Source organism: Chlorocebus sabaeus, chromosome 26 (assembly GCF_047675955.1).
Source record: "Chlorocebus sabaeus isolate Y175 chromosome 26, mChlSab1.0.hap1, whole genome shotgun sequence".
NCBI classification, from domain to species: Eukaryota; Metazoa; Chordata; class Mammalia; order Primates; family Cercopithecidae; genus Chlorocebus; species Chlorocebus sabaeus.
Genome location: NC_132929.1, coordinates 3,303,107 through 3,320,906, shown reverse-complemented (window position 1 = coordinate 3,320,906; position 17,800 = coordinate 3,303,107). Strand labels below are relative to the sequence as shown.

Below are 17,800 nucleotides of genomic sequence, written 5' to 3'. Positions count from 1 at the left end.
CAGACTAGACCAGACTTCAAGAGAATATGTGTATCATTTGCTTTTATACTTCCAGTGCTTGTAAATGTTCACAGAATAAGCATCTTACAAAATAAATTTTTTCTCTTAGGGGACTTGCTTTCAGTCCTTTAAATGCAATGCAGGTTAAGATTTAAACTCTAATTTGTCTAATTCTAAAGACCACGTTCATTCCCTTGTACCTGCCTTCTAATTTATACTCAAACCCTGTAAATTTCCTTAAAAATATATCTTACTCCTTTTTTCCCCAAACTTACCAATACTGTCCTACTGGTTTCCCTTCTGCCTTTATCCTCTATTTTCCCACTAGAATTATTTTCCTAAAAACTCAAAGTTAGACATATCGTTCTATATTCAAAAGCTTCAACACTTTCTCATGCCAACCAAATAAATTTCTAACTCCTTCACATTTTATTTGAGGGCCCTGCCTGACCCCAGCCATCCCAGCACTACTGCCCACTACATGACATCATCACCAGGTACCAGATCTAGCCCCATCATTTGACCACTGGCTATAATACACTGGGTATCTGTGTTTCTGACTTCAATGTGTTTGCTTCTGAGGAGACTTCACTCAGAAATGGTTCTCTACCCATTACTAACCTCTATCCCCCACCCACCTATCGTGCCGTGTTAAAAACTGCCCTCATTCTAAACACTGTATCTCACAGGGCTGTCTAAACTCTTATACATAATCACCATCTCCTTCATGTCTTATTATACATTCTTAATACCATAAAATAAATGTCTCCTTATATTTATTATGTTATACCTTACATTACAGCTATCTGTATACATTTGTCAGTGCCTTTAGTTGTAAGCTGATTGATGTAGGGATCATCTCTTCCATATTTTAATTTTCATAATAATGGTGACTATGTTTTCTTGACACCATACCTCCCCTCTACAAGAAAAAAAAAAAAAAAAGGAATCAGGACCCATGGCCTTTGAGCTAGTTCCAAACGTGACTCATAGATGAACAAAGATATCATTTCTTCCCAAAGCAACACAAATATAAGTAAATGCCAATTTAAAAAACATTTTATTTCAAGGACTAAATATGTAAGAATAACCAAAACAATTGTTTCTAATAATGTCCCTTTCTCTACCAGATATTAAAACATATTAACTTAGATGGTATAATTAAAATCAGCACAACACCTTCAAAAACGGAGTATACACTAAATATATGCATACCCTCTGACTTAAAAATTTCCCTCTTAAGTATACATCAAACAGAATTAAGTACACATATTCACGAGAAGACAATCACTGAAATGTTTAGAGCAGCAGCAATATTCTTAACAATCCCAAACCAAAAATGATTAAATGTCCTTCCACAGCAGGTTAAACTGTGGCATATTCTTAAAATGGAATACTATACAGCGACTATCATAAACAATTACTACAACCAACAGTGTGGATAAATCTCACAAATACATTAAAAGCAATCAGACACAAGTAAGTGTGCTTGATTCTAGTTAAAGGACGAAAACAGGCAAATCTAATCTATGCTATGAGAAGTCAGGACAGCGGTTACACATGGAAGAAAAGGGAGGGTGACAGAGCACAAGCGAGCACACAGAAGCAAGCACACAGGAGCGAGCACACATGAGCTGCCGATGTTGCTTCTTGATCCGAACGCTAGCGAAACACGTGTGCTCAGTGTGCGAAAGTGCAGCAAGCTATACATTTGGAAGTGCACTCTTCTGTATATTTAAAAGATTCTAAAAAAAAAAAAAATCTGATATGGTATTAGCATTAGACAAAGAGGTAAACACAACAGAAAGCTAATTTCAGAGAAAGATCCAAAAGTATCTGACAGTTGCTCCTTCTCAAACAAGAATTTTCAGACCTTGGATAATAGGCAGTACAGGACTGTAGTACACGAAAGGACAAAAACAAAGGAGGTGAGCCATCCACTGCTTGGATGTCTGCCTGGAGGTAATTTCCAACCTGCAGTCAATGGAGGGGAAACCCAATGAGAAGACAGCAGTTTCAGTGAGGTCAGAATCAAGAGATCAGAGCTCAGGAAGCTGAAGTGGGTAAAATGTATGACAAGTGCCAGACAAGAGGGGTGCTTGTCTGAGAAGGCAGACAAATGGCTTCAGAAATCTGTCATGTGAGAGTCTACTGCTGAGTACTAACTGTACACGATTAAGGTAAGTGGAAGCTAGGGAAAGAGGGGCAGTGAGCTGAAATATTCCCAGTGCTTATAAAGGACTGGGAGACTCCTAAAATTCCCTCTAACCTGAGCGAAGAGAACACGGTGACACTGGGAGCATTTAGTAAAGACTCAGAAGGATCATGCCTTAGGTAGCAGCTACTACCATTAAAGCAAAGCCTTCTCTAGACAAATTCCAATGTAGCCCTGAAGGAATAAAACTGACCAGGAAGTTATTTAGCTGGCTACAAAACAAAACACTCTAAAAGAAAACAAAATCTAGTCACCCAACAACAAAATATTACCATGTCCAGCATCCAATCTTAAAAAATCATTAAATACGTAAAAATAAAAATAAAAATAAACTAGGAAAATACAACCCATAGTCAAGAGAAAAAACCCAACAAATTCAGAGTGAAAAAAATCATGAAATCAATAGGTAACCTGATTTTCAGTTATTACAAATATGCTCAAGAATTCAAAAAAATACATGAAGATGAAAATGAATCAAATGGAATTTCTTGAAATATAAAGCAAAATATGTGAAATTATTTAACAAGGCAGGAGAAAACAACAGTAAAATAGAAGACAAAGCAAACTGACGCACAGGGAAATAAAAAGACTGAAAAATAATGAATATGATGTTAATGACCTGTGGATAATACCAAACAGTCTAACACATGTGTAAGTGGAGTCCCAGAAAACGAGGAAATGATGAAAGAGGAGGAGAGGTGGTAAAAAATACATATATATATAGAAGAAACAATGGCAACAATCTTCCAAATTTAAGGAAAACCATAAATATACAGATTAAAAAAAACAAAAACAAAAACAACTCTTAGCATGGTAATCATCAAAAACAAAAAGTGACAAGAAAAAATCTTAACAGCAGCCAGGGAAAGAAGACTTAGTATAAGGAAGAAAAGATAATTAGCATTATGCATCACTTAACAGCACGGATACATTCTGAGAAATGTATCATTAGGTGGCATCATTAGGTGATTCTCATTGTGCAAACATCACAGAATGTACTTACACAAATCTAGATTAGATGGCATAGCTTACTACAGAACTAGGATATATGGTATAGCCTGGGTGCTCCTAGGTTATAAACCTGTACAGCATGTTACTGTACTGATACTGTAAGCAACTGTAACACAGTGTAAGTATATATCTAAACCTAGAAAAGGTACAGTGAAAATATGGTGGTATAATCTTATATGACTATTGTCAACTATGATCTCTTGTTGACTGAAATGTCATTATGTGGCACATGACTGCACAACCAGACTTCTCATCAAAAACAAACGCTGAAAGAAAAATACATCAACTATTTAACCAAGAGAAAAGAAACATATATGTCCACACAGAGACTGTTTTCACACAAATGTTCATTGTACCTTTATTTATAATAGCTAGGAAGTGAAAACAGCCCAGGTGTCCCTTAATAGATGAAGTCACAAACCACTGAAACATTCAACAGTATGGATGAATCTCAAAAACATTATGCTGAGCAAAAAGAAACTTTTTACAACACATAAGTATTGTATGACTCTGCTTACATAAAGTTCTAAGCAAGTTAAACTAAGATGAAACAATCTGAACAATGTTAGGTTCTAGGGGTGGTGTGGGGGGAAGGAATAACTGGAAAGAGGTGCAGGTTCTGTACCCTGATAGAACTTTCTGGCAAAGGTGTATGCATTTGTCACAGCTCATGAAATGGTATTTGTAGTCAACTGTATTTTCCAAAGATGGTCACAACAGAAGCCATTCTACATGCTCTTAACAATGTAACACTGTTATCTTTTCATCAGGTGGTGGAGTCTATGGCCCTTCTCTTTGAATCTGAGTGAAATTAGTGACTCTCTCAATCCAAAGACTACAGTCGTACCTCAACTATCTACAGAGGACTGGTTCCAGGACTCCCATGGATCCCAAAATCCAAGAATGCTTCGAATCCCTTATATAAAATGGCATAGTATTTGCATATAACCTACATGCATCTTCAAATATGTCAAACCATCTCTAGATTACTTATAATACCAAATACAATGTTAATGCCATGTAAACAGTTGTTACAATGTATTGCCAAAGACAAGCTCTCCTTGCCAATCCCTGACCAAATGAGAGATTCATGAGCAAAATAAATAGTTGCTGATATTTAAGGCACTAAGTTTGGGGCAATGTATTACACAGCAATAAATAACTGGAACAGCATAGTAAATTCTAGTTAAAAACAGTAAACTACTAAGTTTTAGTTAATATACATGCTGAAGTTTAGGGTATGGTATACTAACATCTGCAACTTACTTTGAAAAGCATAAAAAAAGACACTTGAAGAGAGGATGGACAGAGGGACAAGATAGAAGACAAAAACAAATATAACAAAATGTTAGTTGTGAAATTATATTCTACAATTATTTTAAAGTCTCTGGTTTGAAAAATTGTACAATAAAATGTTGAAGAGTGAAATAAAGACATTTCCATACAAATAAAAGCTGAAAGATTTTGTAGCCAGTAGACCTACACTTTAGGAATGTTTAAGAAATTTTTTCAAGTAGAAGTAAAACACCACCAAAAAACTTGGATCTACAAAAAGAAATCTCCACAAAGGAAAAGAAATAAAAATGGTAAATAAGAGGGTAAATAGAAAGGAATGTTATTCTTAGTTTTTAAGCTTCTTTGTAAGACAACTGGCTTTTGAAAGAAATAGTTTCAAATGCTACTGTGGAATCTATAACACATATAGAAGTAAAATGTTAAGCTCACAATACCAAAACAAATAAGGGAGAGTAAATGGATGTATACTATTCTAAAGTTCTCACATTATACATTAAGAGGAATAATATTTCTGAAGGCAGACTGAGGTAAGTTAAAGGTGCATATTGTTAATCCTAGAAGTGTCACTAGGGGAAAAAAACAGAGGGACAAGCTAATAATGGAGACAAAACAAAATTCCAAAAACGCTCCATTAACCAAAAAGAAGGCAGAAAAGGAAGAAAAGATGAGATAAATAGAAAACAAACAGTGTCTTAAACACGACAACATGGCCAACGGCAATAAATGTAAACGGATTTAAATTAAAAAGCAAAGATCGTAAAAAATCAATCTGTAAGCAAGATGCAACTATACGCTATCTAAAAGACATTAAATGACCAATAAGTTGAAAATAAACACAGCAAAATGATATAATGTGCAAAAATTAATCATAAGAAAGGAATGGATACACTAATACCAAAGCAGACTTTAGATAGGGAACATCACTGGCGATAAACAGAGACATTTCATAATGATAAAGACATCGATCAATCAAGACCTAACAGTCCTAAATGTGAACACACCTAATGACACAGCTTCCAAGATTTCGCTTCAAAGCATGTGAAGCAAAAATGAACAGAACAGAAGGAAGATAAACTCAAAATTACAGTTGAAGATTTCAACATTCCTCTCTTGATAATTAGTAAGTGGACAGAAAATCAGTAAAGATAAAGAATACATGTATCTATCTGACAAAGAACACACGTTCTGAAAAGAATGTGAAAATATTTGAACAGACACACAAAGAAGAAAACTTCTCAATGGCAGTCATAAAGAAAATGTAAATTAAAACCATGACTTTTTACACCCATTAGAATGGCAATTATTTTAAATAAAAAAAACCAGAAACTACCGGCCAGGTGGTGGCTCATGCCTGTAATCCCAGCACTTTGGGAGGCCGAGGCGGGTGCATCATGAGGTCAGAAGATCGAGACCATCCTGGCTAACATGGTGAAACCTCGTCTCTATTACAAAAATACAAAAAAATTAGCCAGGCATGGCAGTGGGCGCCTGTAGTCCCAGCTACTCGGGAGGCTGAGGCAGGAGAATGGCGTGAAGCCAGGAGGCGGAGCTTGCAGTGAGCCCAGATCGCGCTGCTGCACTCCAGCCTGGCAGACAGAGAGGGGCTACGTCTCAAAAAAAAAAAAAGCAGAAACTACCAAGTGTTAGAAAAGATGTAGAGGATGTAGACAAACTGGAACCTTTATTCACTGCTGGTGGGAATGTAAAATGGTGCAGTCACTGTGGAAAACAGTACGGCAGTCTCTAAAAAAACTACACATACAATGACCATATGGCCCAGCAATTCCACTCCTAAGTACATAACCAAAAGAATTAAAAGAAGGGACTCAAACAGGTATTTATATACCAATGTTCATAGCAGCATCATTCACACAGTTAAAAGGTAAAAACAGCCCAAATGTCCACTGACAAATAAATAAATTTAAAAAAAACAAAAAGTGATATATGCATACAATGAAATATTGCTCAACCTTAAAGAATCAAATTTGGATACATGCTACAATATGAATGAACTTTCAGGACTGATATCATTTGAATATTTGTCCTGTACAGATCTCATGCTAAAAATACAATCCCCAATGTTGGGGGTGGAGTCTGGTGGGAGGCAACTGGGTCACAGACGCAACCCCTCATAGCTTGGTGCTGTTCTTGGGATAGAGAGTGAGTTCTCATGAGATGTGGTTGTTTAAAAAGGGTGTGCCACTTCCCCACCCTCTCTCTTGCTCCTGCTCCCGCCATATGACATGGCTTCTCCTCCTCTGCCTTCCACCATGAGTGAACTCACCATGAGGGCTCCCCAGAAGCTGAGCAGATGGTGGTGCCGTGCTTGTACAGCCTGCAGCACCAGGAGCCAAATAAACTTCTTTTCTTTTTAAATTACCCAGTCTCAGATATTCCTTTAAGGCAACACAAGAATGGCCTAACACAAGGACATTACTACTATTAAATGAAATGTGCCAGACACAAAAGGACAAAAATCATATGATTCTACTTATATGAAGTACCTGGAGGAGTCAAATGCACATAAAAAGCAGAACAGTGATTACGGGTGGATGGCAAGAGTGGGCAATGAAGAGTTACTGTTTAAGGGATAGAGTTTCAGACTGGCAGGATGAAAAAGTTTCAGAGATGGACAGTGGTGGTGGTTGCACAATAATGTGAATGTACTTTATGTCACTGAACTGTACACTTAAAAACAGTTAAAATGGTAAATTTGATATGTGTATTTTACTACCATTAAAAAAAAAAAAAAAAACAACACTACAATGGGATACCACTACACACCTCTGAGAATGTGTGCAATTAAAGACTGAGAACATCGAATGCTGACATTTGGAGAACTGTAACTCTCATACACTGCTGATGGGAATGTAAAGTAGTATAATCACCTGGAAAATAGTTTGGCAGTTCCTTATACATTTAAACATAAACTTCCCATGTGACCCAGTAATTCCAATTTAAGGTATTTACCCTAGAAAAATGAAAACGTATGTTCACACACAGACATGCACACAAAACAATACCTTTATTCACAACAGCCTAAACTGAAAACAATCTAAATGTTCACCAGAAAATGAATGAACTGTGGTACACTCGTATTTAAAAATACAAAACAAACAAACAAACAAAAAATCTGTGATAAACACAAATTGGATGAATCTCAAAAACATGCCAAGTGAAAGAAACCAGACATGGAAGAGTATATGTTACTTGATTCCATGGATATGCAATTCTAGAGTAGGCAAAACTAATAAACAGATCAGTGGTTGCCTGGGGCCAAGAGAGAGAAATGACTACAGACAGGAAGGAACTTTTTGGAGGTAATTCAATTGTTCTAAAGCTTGACTGTAGTAGCAGTGATAGTGTATATATTTATCAAAATCAATAAAACTGTACAGTTAAAATGGGTGCATTTCATTGTGTATCAATTATACCTCAATAAACTTGATGTTTTTCAAAGTTGATGAGAACCGAATACAGAAGAAGGTGGCATTTTCAGCAGAGACAGGATGCCTTACAAGACAGTCAGCTACCCAAGTGGAAGAAAATAAAAGGTAGATACAATTCCCAAACCATATGACAAATGCAATCCAGATCTAAACCATATCATACCACATCCAAAATTATGCTGAATGTTCAGATCTAACTTTATAAATTGAAGTCAATAAAATCATAAAAGTATCAGAAGAAAATACAAGAGATTGGCCAGGTATAGTAGCTTATGCTTGTAATCCCAGCACTTTGGGAGGTTGATGTGGGAGGATAGCTTGAGGCCAGCAGTTCAAGACCAGTCTGGGCAACACAGTGAGATACGTTTTCTACAAAAAAAAAACTAACAAATAAAAAAAACCCGACTAGCTGTAGTGGCATATGCCTGTAATCTTACCTACTGGGGAAGCTGAGGCAGGAGGATCACTTGAGCCCAGGAGTTTGAGATTGCAGGGAGCTATGGTTGCTCCAGCCTGGGTGACAGAGTGACATCCTATCTCTAAAAAGTTTTTGTAATATATATATGAGATCATATTTATATCATCTTTGTATATATCATGCTGAAACCCAGAAGCTATAGAAGATAGACAGATCTACCTACATAAAAACTTTAAAATTTCACGACTAGATACTATAAAATTAAAGATAAGTAATAGGATAATATTTGCAAAATATAACAAAGAATTAAATGATAAATAAAGAATGCTTACAAATTTAAAAAACAAACAACACAATAGAAATGGACCAAAACACCAGAAAATTGCCCAGGCTATTCATAAAGATTTAAACAGATTTTATATATACATAAATCAAAACAAGGTAAATGAGCAGTCCCTAATATATTTTAAGGAATGAAACTTGCTAAAATTATTTTTTAAAAGGTAATTGGCAGAATCTATCAAATTTTTAGATTGACACGGTCTAAAATATCTTATTTGTAGAAATCTACCTTACAGAAAAAATAACAGGTATCATCATTTGCAAAAGCAAATATTGAAAACAACCTAATTTCCACAACAGGCAAAGGGTTTCATAACCTATCATGAACTCTCAAGAGTTAATTCCTAGTTCAGTTCTAAAGATTGAGAGAACACATCAGCTTTAGAGTATTCCATCTCAGGTTTCTCAAGGACAATTTTTCATTAAGGCCTAATTTATTATATTTTAAAACATGCTTTTCCTTCCTATCTTTTTTGTTTTTCTTCTTTTCCCCCCCACAAGCTTATATGGTAAAATTACCTGTAGTTAAGTGGGCATGTGACAAGATGCACAGATTTAATGCAATCATTTATAAGAATTATTCAACTCCATTCTCTCAGCTGCTCTGGTCAAAAAAACTTTGGCATTATCTTTTACTTCTCCCTTTATTTCCCACTTTCATCTGGTCTACTACCAAATCCTATGGACTCTATTTCGACATATATCAAGAATTCAACCACTTCTCACCACCCTCACTTTGACCACTCTGTCCGTTTCAGTCACCTCTTAATCTGTACTCTACCAATTGGTCTGTTTCTGCCCTTGTCCCCCTTTTCAGTCTACACTCAACACAGCAACGAGAGTGATCTTGCTAAACCTAAGTCATACTTTTTCACTACTCTGCTCAAAGACTTCCAAGAGCTTCCCATCTCCTTCAATGGTACAAATCAAACACCTTATTATGATCAAAATATCTGTACCCTCCATTATCTGTCTCTTTATTTCCCATCATTTACTTTTCTAAAGCTACAATGGCCACACCTCGAGTTCTTCAAACACATCAGGCACTCTCACTTTGGGGTTTCCCTATTCACTACACCCTTTGGCTGAAAAGCTCTTCCCCCAAATATCCACATGCCTAGCTCTCTCATCTCCTTCAGTTCTTCACCCAAGTTACCATTTCAGTGAAGTTTTCTCTACCTACCCTATCTAAAATTTCCCATCACCCTTTCACCTACAAACACTTCCCTTATTTGTTTTTTCTCCTTAGCACTATGTAACATATATTTTACCTATCTTTATGATCTCTCTTTTTAGTATTAAAGTGCCATGAAAGCAAAGGATTGAGTGGGTTTTATACACTGCTGTCTACACCAGCTCCTGGAAAAAAATGCCCACTACACAGTAGGAATTCAAAAAATGTTTACTAAGTCAATCAGATGGATGTGTATGTAGCCAACCATTTGAAAGATTCTTATAACATAGTTAAGAGAAAAAAAATAAGTTACATGAAATACAAGTTTTAGTACACAAAAATCTGTACACAAGGAATTAACAACATGAAATGAAATTTTTAAAAATACAATTTGCAATACCATCAAAACATAAAATTCTTAGAAATAAATTTTTAAAGTAATAAAAGTAGTACAAGACCTGTATACTGAAAACTACAAAACATGAAAGAAATTAAAGAACACCTTAATAAATGGAAAGATATCCCATGCTCATGAACGAGAAGACAGTATTAAGGTAGCAAAACTTCTCAAAGAGACCTACAGATTCAACACAAATCCAGGTCCTATCAAAATCCGTTTCATTTCTTGCAAGCTAACACTAAAATTCCATGGAAATTTGAGAAACCCAGAGACCCAAAACAATTTTGAAAAAGAGTAAGTTAGAATACCCACATTTCCTGATTTCAAGACTTACTACAAAGCTACAGTAATCAAGTGTGTGTGTTACCAAAAAAACAGACACAGATATCAATGGACTATATAACTCAGAGTCCAGAAATAAATTATTAGATTTTGTCAATTAAATTTTCACAATGACGCCAAGATAATTCAGTGGGGAAAGAATACTTTTCAACAAATGGTGCTGGGAAAACTGAATTGCCACTTGTAAAAGAATACAATTGGATCTCCCCCTCACACCTTATGTAAAAGTTAACTCAGAACAGATAATAGGCCTAAATATAAGAGATACAACTATAAAACTCTTAGACGAGAACAGGTATAAATCTTTACGATCTTGGATTAGGCAATGGTTTCTTACATACCACCACCAAAAGAACAAACAACAAAAGAAAAAAAAAATGGACTTCACGAAAATTAAAAACTGTGCGCTTCAAAGGAAAATGAAAAGACAATCCATAAAATGGGGGAAATTATTTGAAAATCACATATCTGATGAGGGACTTGTACCCAGAATATATTTCAAAAACTCGTACAAGCCAACAATAACAAAAATTTAAAATGGCAAAAGAAATAGTTCTCCGAAGATGGCCAATCAGCATATGAAATGATGTTCATCACCGTAAGTTGTCAAGGAAATGGACATCAGAGCCACAAAGATCCTTCACGCACACAAGAATGGCTGAAATAAAAAGGACAGCTGTGTTAAAAGGAAGTAGAGAAATCAGAACCCTCATACACTGCTGGTGCAATTGCAAAATTAGGGCAGCCACTTTGGAAAAGGGTTTGGCAATTCCTCAACATGTTAAACACAGAGTTACCCTAGGAACCCAGCAGTTTCACTCCTAGATATATAGCCAAGAGAACTGAATATATATATTCACATAAAATCTTGCAGATAAACGTTCTTTGCAACAGTATTCATGTCACAACATGAATATACCTTGAAAATACCATGGTAAATAAAAGAACCTGCACACAAAAGGACACATAGTGTATGATTCCCATTTATATGAAATGTCCAGAATAAATAAATTCATAGAGACAAAGCAGATTAGTTGTTGCCAGGGGCCAGGAAAGGGAAGAATGGGGAATGGCTGCTAGCAGGTTAGGATTTCTTTTGGGGACGATGAAAATGTTCTAAAATTCGATAGTGGTGATGGCTGCACAACTGTGAATATACTAAAAACTTTAAAAGGGTGAATTTTATAGTATGTGAATTATCTCAATAAAGCTATTAATAGTTTTGAAAGTTAGAGAATATGTTTGGTATGATTTTTTTTTTAAACACCGCCTCCCCAAAAGGAAAAAAGCTGTATGTATATCAGTACCTTTACAGCTATCTTACCATTTTATATTTGATTGGTAATTTCCTTCCAAGCATTTCTTTCCCCCTACATTTAAACACATTTAACAACTGTTAAGTTTTAGAATTGGCTATGAAGGGAAGAGAAACATTTCATTTCTTCTTATACTTAAAAAAAAATAGCTTTTTATTTTTCTTTTCTATATTTCCTCATCCTCAAAAATAGATTCTACACACCAATATTTGAGGGATGGTGGGGCAACTACCACAAAACACAAGAGACTCTCTTTTGGAAATGTAAAAATGTTAGAATTCCTAGGAACTTGTCTTGATTTATGGGACTAACCTAATATTTAAAACTGAGCCCATGCTGGTAAATCTGGGCTATACAATCATACATACATAGAACTGTGGTATCACAACACATCCACTGTGCACTGGAAGAGTACTATAATCTCCTTCTAATGTGCACCTTGGCTCTCCCCTCCCTTGCGTTCTTTGACTTTTTTTTTTTTTAAAATAAGGCTATTTCTTATTTACCTACTAACTACAGAAGGTAGACTCACGATGTGCCAATATTAAAATGTTATTCCCCATTAAAATACATTTACTTAAGTGTTTTATTACATGACTTACCAGCAATGGAAGAATCTCATCTGAGAGTAGTTCTCAACTGTCATCTATGAAAATCTTTAGAAATACCAAATCATCAGAATTACTTTAATTTCCTGGCTTTTAATCATAAAACATTCCTACTGGTCAACAATTCTACAATCTGAAAAGAGACATCTGTACCATATAGTCCCAATGATTTATTATTCTGAAATTTTCCTCTGGGTTATTTTTACACTATAATTAGAGTTCAAACTTCCATAGTGCCTAGCCTAAAATTAAACCTAGAATTATGCCAATTTATGCCTGCTATATATGCACACACAAAAGACTTATAATGCAACATACTAAAAGAACTAAAGGTAGGTAGGTTTTTCCTTGAAGGAATCATAGCTACATAATTTCAAGTTTAATCTGTTACATTCATCTGCCTGTAAACATGCCTGTAGCATGTAAACTCATAAAACGAAAACTGATTTAGTAACAAAAAAAATTAGCTTCTAATTTAACTTCAAAATGCTTTTCAAAAAATCGACCCCATCTAATTCTAAGTGAACTAGACCACACTTGATAGAAAACTGTTGTTCTAAAAACCATACGTACTTAACATAAATAGTAAACATACGAGAACATTTAGTCTTCTATTAATGTCTTACAAAATACTTCAATGTGGTCTAGCCTGGTTATAATTTTTTTCTTTTTCTTTAAGGGACAGGGTCTCTGTCACCGAGGCTGGAGTGCAGTGGTGTGATAATAGTTCACTGCAGCCTGGAACTCCAGGGTTCAAGCAATCCCCCCCACCTCAGGCTCCCGAGCTGGGCTAATTTTATTTTTCATAGGGATAAGGTCTCACTTTGTTGCCCAGGCTGGTCTCCAATTCGCGGCCTCAAGTGATTCTCTCACCTCTGCCTTACATTTCCTTTTGAGCTGTTATTATCAACTGGAGTAACATTTCTAGTCGGGGGAAAAAGGAACTGATCCTTATCAATCTGTAGATGAATACTTATTCAGCACTTACAAATAACTGAATGTGGGCATGAAAAAAAGAATGACAGATGATAAACATTTACTGTTCTCACAGAACTATCAAATACAGGAATAAATAAATTACCTAATTTCAGTTGAGATAAATACGACTCAGAATTCAATAAACAGTATAAGGTGAGGATGCTAGAAATGCCCACATAATGCTGACAAACTACACACTGGCATATCCATTTAAGAAAAGAATTTACCAGTATCTAGTAACCAGCAATTTCACTTCTACGGTTCTTTCCAAAACACCTGCACATACACTCATGTAAAAATAAACACTGCAGCATTGCTTATAATAGCAAAAAGAAAACAACTCAAAATATCCATCAATAGTGGGATACATTTTATCTATGCACAAAATGAAGTGCCAGACAACAGTGAAACTGAATAAACTACATCTACATACATCAACATATACACCTCAAAAACTTGATACTGAGTTTAAAAAAATCAAGCTATTGAAAGACAGTGCTATACATATCTGTAAAAATTTAATACAAAAACCAACACCACATATCACTTATAGATACATGTACACATGTATAGTAAAAGTATAAAACAAGGATGTGAAATATACTTAAGAATCTCAAGACAGTTGTTACTTTGTGTAGAGAGGGGTAACAGGACTTGAACAGTTGGGGTTGTTAAAAGTGATTATGTAACTGGCATCCTTTCCCCCAAGGGATAAAAATGAACATAATTTACATTTATAGCTGGTGGATAAATGGGCATTTGCTATGTTGTTTTCTGGATGTTTTTAAAACTTTACAATTAAAACATATACACTTATTTTAAAAACAAACAAAAGACATATTAGCATATAATGTCCAAGCTGATATTTACCTTGGAAGATCATCTAATATAAACCTCCCTACTTCACTAAAAAAAATTAGAAAAGATGTCAGAATAAAAATATGATACAGGCTGGACGCAGTGGCTCATGTCTATAATTCCAGCACTTTAGGAGGCCAAGGCAGGAGGATCCCTTGAGCCCAGGAGTCAAGACCAGGCTGGGTAATACAGTGAAACTTCATCTCTACAAACAAAACAAAACAAAACAAAACCACCAAACTTCTTAGTAAGAATGTAATAGGGTTGGTGTGGTGGCTCATGCCTTTAATCCCAGTACTTTCAGAGGTCGAGGCGGGCAGATCACGTGAGTTTAGGAGTTTGAAACCAGCCTGGCCAACATGGTGAAACCCTGTATCTACTAAAAATACAAAAATTAGTCGGGCGTGGTGGCACACGCCTGTAGTCCCTGCTACTCAGGAGGCTGAGGCAGGAGAATCGCTTGAACCCAGGAGGCAGAGGCTGCAGTGAGATGAGATCGCACCACTGCACTCCAGCCTGGGTGACAGCGTGAGGCTCTATCTCAGGAAAAAATAAAATAAATACATGTATATATATATATATTATGCATATAATATACAAACACACACACATATAAAATACATATAATATATATACTCTTGTAGCAGGGCAATTTTGGACAGATACTAGGTTATCTGGAACAGCACTTTGGGGAATTAGATCCTGACCATTTAAGAGAGAAATCTGGCACTGACTAGCAATATGGACAATGTGTGCACCGCCCTCACTCCCCCTCCCCTCCTAGGAATGCCATGTCAAATTTAGCACAGGCATAGGCAGTAAAACTGACCCCTAGTTCTGCCTATCACTATTTAAAATTACTTTCAGTTCTGAGTGTAGAGGACTGTCGCCACAGCAGATATCTAAAAGCAGGCCTGAAAGAACTAGAAAGTAGTTCATTCCTCCTAAAACTGTACATGAGAAAACAAAATAAAAAAATGAACTGAGAGCAAACATTTACTGTTCTCTTATAATTTTCAATCCAGGATTTAAGAAATTATTTAAAGTCAGTTGAGACGTGACCAACCTATTCTCCAGTTGAGATCCATCTATTTTTAAATTCACTCCCCCACCTTTCATTCAGCCTAAAAGAGGAAATAAGAATGGGAAGGTGGGGAGGACTTATCCCATACTGAGTTAAATAAGACCACAAGATTTTTTCATTTTTACAATATTTGAAATACAGTACACCGAGCAATAAATTTAAAGAAATATACATTATTTGAAATGCATAGATGTTGCTTTATGTGTATAAAAGATCAAAATTAGCTCAGTTCTTCTAATACACTACACTTAAGTGTTCTTCGATACTATCGTCAACTTTTCAGAAGTATTCCCATTCTGTGAGGCAGGATGTATTCCTACCTTAGTCACCAAACTTTATCCACGTAACTTCCTATTCTCCCACTCTATTCTTTAAACATGTTCAACATGTTATAGAGATGGAAAAATGTGTTAAAAAAGGGAATGAGAATGAAGCAGCTTAAGTAATTAGGAAAACTTTATAATTCTTAGAAACTGAATTTGGATGATCTTAAATAGCATATTTTCTTTTCTTTTCTTTTTCTTTTTTTTTTTTTTTTTTTTTGAGATGAAGTGTCGCCTGCCCAGGCTGGAGTGCAATGGCACGATCTCGGCTCACTGCAACCTCTGCCTCCCAGGTTCAAGCGATTCTCGTGCCTCAGCCTCCCGAGTAGCTGGGATTACAGATGTGTGCCACCACGTCTAGCTAATTTTTGTATTTTTAGGAGAGACAGGGTTTCACCAAGATGGCCAGGCTGGTCTCGAACTCCCGACCTCAGGTGATCGGCATGCCTCGGCCTCCCAAAGTGCTGGGATCACAGGCGTGAGCCAAGGTGCCCAGCCTAAAGAGCATATTTTCAATCACCAACACACAACATGACCGCTGACTTCAGAAAACTAGGAAAGAAAAATGTTACCCAATTAATCGTTGTGTGAAATAGGATTTATCCATTAGTATACATATCACATACAATAGGTGCACAAAAGATTTTTTCCCATTCCCAAAACAAAAACTTAAAATATTTAACAAAGATAATATAAATATCCTTATTTATAGCACATTGTAAGGTTATCAAAATTGGTGCATATAACCACAGAGGCACAATAAATAGAATTCTGAGGAAAAATGTATTAAGACAATAAACAAGCTGGAAATAACCCCTATTTCCCCTTATGACCCATTAGCTTTATATAGAAAATACTGCTGTGCACTTCATCCTTTGCTTTCTAAAGAACAGCATTATGGTTCACATCTGTTAGAGACAGAAAAGTATTTGTTGGAAGTATGAAAGGAAGAAATTCCTGTACTGTTACGTGCAGTGCTAAAGGAATCATCTGAGAAGAAAATAAAGAACATGAGTTTAACATGAGCTTTAGGGAACAAGAGTGCAAGAAAGAGACAAAATGTGACATGTCCATAGTGAATACATGGTATTTTATTTTCAGTATTTGTATATTTAATTTGGAGGTGGAAAGATTCAGAATTTATTCTGCATCACAAAGATTATAAAAATATATGAGTTGGGGTGTTGGCTACAGTACACAAAGGCAATTCTAAGACAAACTATTAACAGAAGCTTGAAATGGATAAGCCATCCCTTCTGCTATGAGACAGAAGTCATTACACGAAAAGAATCCGTGTAGAAGTACAGCAATGGTAGCATCTTCATTCAGCCCACAGCTGTGTAATTTGTGTGCAAGAGTGCTTGTCTTAAACATGAAAAGGAACATCCTGAATTGCTGAAAGTATATACAACGGGCACACATCCAGAACTAGAAAAGACCTACCAAGCCTGCATGCTATGAAGAGATAGGTCAAAAAATTTTTCTCATGTTTGGTTTTCATAACTAAAGTCTGTGCTAGACTAACCTCAATTGATCCTGAGGGGTACAGATGAACTTCTGGAACACAATGAACTGTTAAGAGTCACAGCTTTAGACTCTACACTGTCCAGCCAACAGTTTTAAGAAAAATTTTATCCTTGTATGAGTGTTCAGGGCTCATATACTACCTCTATGCTCTTACTTGAAGCACAGATACAGACCTTGATAAATAAAGTCTTACATCAGACTGTCTTCTATAATCACATGTGATTCCTTACACAAGATTCCTGTTCAGATTTCCTGAAACTGAACTATAGGAATAATCTTATCCAATATGATTCTATGTCCCCTAAAAATCTCTTTTCCTTTCAGGTCAATCTTATGATTCACTTGCCATAGATGAGATTAACACAACAGGTCTGATACAGCAAATTACAAAAGAGATTTGACTTTTTATTAATACACTGAATAATGTACCACAAACTATTAAGATCTATTGTCCATGTC

General features: G+C 35.8%; 2 protein-coding genes across 23 annotated transcripts in view; one reads left to right on the top strand and one right to left on the bottom strand.

Moving 5' to 3' along the window:
- The window catches only part of LOC103246023 (uncharacterized), a 186,685-nt gene extending 181,107 nt beyond the window's left edge, over positions 1 to 5,578 (top strand). For all 13 annotated transcript variants that reach the window (XR_012091387.1, XR_012091388.1, XR_012091385.1 and 10 more), the window contains one exon: positions 3,997 to 5,578. Coding sequence is in view for 1 of the 13 variants with exons in the window: in XM_073011985.1 (XP_072868086.1) it covers positions 3,997 to 4,174 (178 nt within the window). In the remaining 12 variants the exon portion in view is untranslated. The remainder of the gene's footprint in view (positions 1 to 3,996) is intronic.
- The window catches only part of UBE3A (ubiquitin protein ligase E3A), a 99,798-nt gene that overhangs the window by 75,507 nt on the left and 6,491 nt on the right, over positions 1 to 17,800 (bottom strand). The window contains exon 1 of one of the 10 annotated variants that reach the window (XM_037985297.2): positions 791 to 923. The exons of 8 other annotated variants lie outside the window; for them this stretch is intronic. The gene's annotated coding sequence lies outside the window, so the exon portion shown is untranslated. Of the gene's footprint in view, positions 1 to 790; positions 924 to 17,800 lie in introns of those variants that run through there. One more of the 10 variants, XM_008017364.3, reaches the window with a different exon arrangement.